The sequence below is a fragment of the Cyprinodon variegatus genome, unplaced genomic scaffold (assembly GCF_000732505.1).
Source record: "Cyprinodon variegatus isolate N-32 unplaced genomic scaffold, C_variegatus-1.0 Scaffold504, whole genome shotgun sequence".
NCBI lineage: Eukaryota > Metazoa > Chordata > Actinopteri > Cyprinodontiformes > Cyprinodontidae > Cyprinodon > Cyprinodon variegatus.
In genome coordinates, this window is record NW_015150957.1 from 474,231 (window position 1) to 477,382 (window position 3,152).

A 3,152-nucleotide genomic window follows, 5' to 3' on the forward strand; every position below is an offset into this window, starting at 1 on the left:
ACGTTTAAATATGCTTTCCCTACGACTACGTATAACAGTCGTTCATTAGCATCAGATTATAATTTCACGTTAGCTTCTGCTAAGGATGTGAGCTCTAGAAAATGTTAAAAAATATCCACTGGACTTGGTTTCCAAGTTTTGAGACGTTTCTCTTCCTATCCAGGAAACTTTTCCAATTCAAAATGTCAGAAATAACATGGATTTCAAAGCTTTATATTGTTTGTATTGTTTATACAGATTTTAAGGCAGGATTTTTGTTTTAAATAGAAATTTTCTAACTTTTGGGACAATATGGTTTGATAAAGAGTACATTTATAAACAAGTTTAAGCCAGAATGATTTGGCATTTAAATAAATACCTTTAAAGGTAACATTTTTAAGTTTATAGAGCTGTTATTTAGAGCATAAAGAGGAACCAATAAAAAGTGAGGAAGTTTATAGACTGGTCCGTTCGCGCTGCCAGTCCTGCTGACAGACCCGTCAGACTTCGGCTGCATGGATCCCCTCAGCATGATGCCTCACCGCCTGCAGCGGTTTACCTCAGAGCTGCAAACCAAGCTGAATCAGGCCGGACAGAAGAAGAACGCTCAGCCGAACATCAGCATGCTTCAAACCACAGATCTTTATTCAGCAAAGCTCCATATTCCAGCCAGTGAAATCAGTTCATTCTGCCCAGATCAGATCTTATTGAAGGCCGCCACATCTACAGACTGAACGTATTCCTGGAAGGCGGTGATGGCTTCCTCCAGCAGGTCTGTTCCCACCTTATCGTCCTCCACCACGCAGCCGATCTGCAGCTTCTTGATGCCGTAGCCCACTGGCACCAGCTTGGACCGCCCCCACAGCAGGCCCTCCATGGCCACGCTGCGCACGCACTCCTCCAGCTTTGCCATGTCCGTCTCATCATCCCAGGGCTTGACATCCAGCAGGATGGACGACTTGGCAACGAGCGCCGGCTTCTTGGACTTCTTGGCGGCGTACGCGGCGAGGCGCTGCTCCCGGATTCTGGCCGCCTCGGCGCTCTCTTCCTCGTCGTCGGATCCAAAAAGGTCGATGTCATCTTCACTGGAGGCGGAGGGAGCGGGTGGGAGAACAAACTCACTCTTGGCGGACGGAAGAAGCGCCCTCTCTGTCTGGAAGGACTTGATGTGGCTGTACCAGCGCCGGAGGTGGACGAAGGCCTGCGGGGGAGGCGAGGGGATGGCATCGAACACCGCGGCGTCAGCCTGGGACGCCGTGAAACCCTCGATGTAGCTTCTGTCGGCCAGGAACTCATCGAGCGCTTTGAGGCCTGCCTGTGAGCTCATGTCTCCAAATACAGTTTTAGTGGTAGGCGGGCGGGATGGCAGAGCGGGCTGGGGGTGGCGGCGTGCCGGGAACTGGTGCTTGGCGGTTTCCTGCATGGGAACGTCATGTGTGAGGAGGGCTTCAGCCGTGCGGCCACTGAAAGAATCAAAGCAACACACGAGTCACTGACTTTATTCTCCGCACCACGAGCATGCATGCACAAACCCACGCCGACTGCAACACAAACAACTTCTGCTCATTTTTAATTCGGTGGAAAACATCACAGCCCATCAACACAACGCAAGCACACTTCCTGCTAGAGGGGTAGGGAGGGGAAATCACAGGAAAGGCTCGATGTCCATCTCCAGCGCTGAGCAGGGCAGCGTGAGCTCGAAGCGGCCGATGACGTCAGGGTGAAGGACTCCCAGCCGTCCTACGCTCTTCCCTCGGAGAAAGATCTCAGCACAGCGACCCGGAAAGAAGGTTGAATCTGGAAGAAAAGTTTGAGAAATTAGAACTAGAACTTTCAATTCATCTCAGGTCGCTTTACAGACAATTCAACCAGATCATCCAGTCTGATTGGTTCAGTTTTCTATAAAGGAAAACCAGCTGATTGCATCGACTCATTGAGTCTCATGCATGCAGCAATGGTAGGTCTTTACGTTACAGACGGTGACGGTAAACTCGCTCTACAGGTGGTTTGGTCCAGTAAAGCTAATGCAGATGAGCTCTGAGTTCAAAGGATCATATTTCTCTCCAGGATGGAGTCGCAGTCAAACAGGAATGGACTAAATAAGGCTACCAACATGAGGAAAGGGATAGAGAGCATAAAGTTCAGGGCAGAATGAAGAAGAGACAAGAAAAGTGGTCCCTACGTCCTCCAGCAGCCTAAGCCGATAGTAGCATAAGTATAGAGATAGGTCAGGATTAAATAAAATCATGTCTTTGTTCTCTGGTGTAGGAAATGAAATATAACTGGTTCGCATATAAAGATCTGAGAATTCCCTAATGTGGGAAATCAAATTGTACAAAAAGCTAAAATGTAATCCTGCTGGTGCCTCTTGTTTTTTAAGAAGCTGAATTCCGTCTCTTTTTAATGATAAACAGCAAAATGTGAAGAGAGAGTTATGATCAATGTTTTGGCCATTTATGCTAAATTTGTGTAATTTCTACCACTTTAGTTTTCTTCTTTTGGTAGGCAGAATATATTTAAGTTAAATTAGATTTAAATGTGTTATTTTTTATATTTGGAATTGTTTAGATTACGTTGTTAGACCCTCCCATTAATTGGAGTAATTAAGAAAACACCAGGTGCAGCTGGATTGTTTGGTAAATGTCTGGTGTGGTTTTGTAAAATAATTTTTCGACAATTTTTTTAGAGCTTCAAACATTAAATTAACATTATTTTTCTTTTCGACTAAGCTGCAAGAAATTTTCAGTAAACATTTTGTCTCTTTTTTTTTTTTTTTAAGTTGGAAGTGCGTACAAAGCCAAAAACCACCTGCTACCACCAATGGCCTTTGCTGGACTATTTATGATCTCGGCTGGTTTGGACTCCCCATTAGTTGACTGAGGAGGCGTAAATCCTTCCTGATCATATCTGGGATTCGGTTGCGCTGAGAAAAGTCGCCTCATGCACCTTTCTGTCCTTTTTGCTCCGAATGGATCCGGAGGCAAAGCCTTTGTTCCCTCGGCTCCTTCCAGAAACTTCCCTCAGAAAATCGAATTATCTGCAACTAAACATTGAAAGTTTATGAAGCTCAAATATTAACATGAACCTGTTTTCCAGTTTCTTTTCACTTCATATTCTGTTTAATATTTTTGTTGCGGCCTCGTGACCGAGATATACGGAAGCCCTGAAAGGAA

At 45.5% G+C, this 3,152-nt stretch overlaps 1 protein-coding gene across 1 annotated transcript in view; it reads right to left on the reverse strand.

Annotated features, from left to right (window-relative positions):
- Window positions 1-602: 602 nt before the first annotated feature.
- farsb (phenylalanyl-tRNA synthetase beta subunit) overlaps window positions 603-3,152 on the reverse strand; it is a 19,283-nt gene continuing 16,733 nt past the window's right edge. The window contains exons 16-17 of the mRNA XM_015390553.1: window positions 1,629-1,776; window positions 603-1,442 (exon numbers count right to left, since the gene is read on the reverse strand). Coding sequence (XP_015246039.1) covers window positions 677-1,442; window positions 1,629-1,776 — 914 coding nt within the window. The 3' untranslated portion in view covers window positions 603-676. The remainder of the gene's footprint in view (window positions 1,443-1,628; window positions 1,777-3,152) is intronic.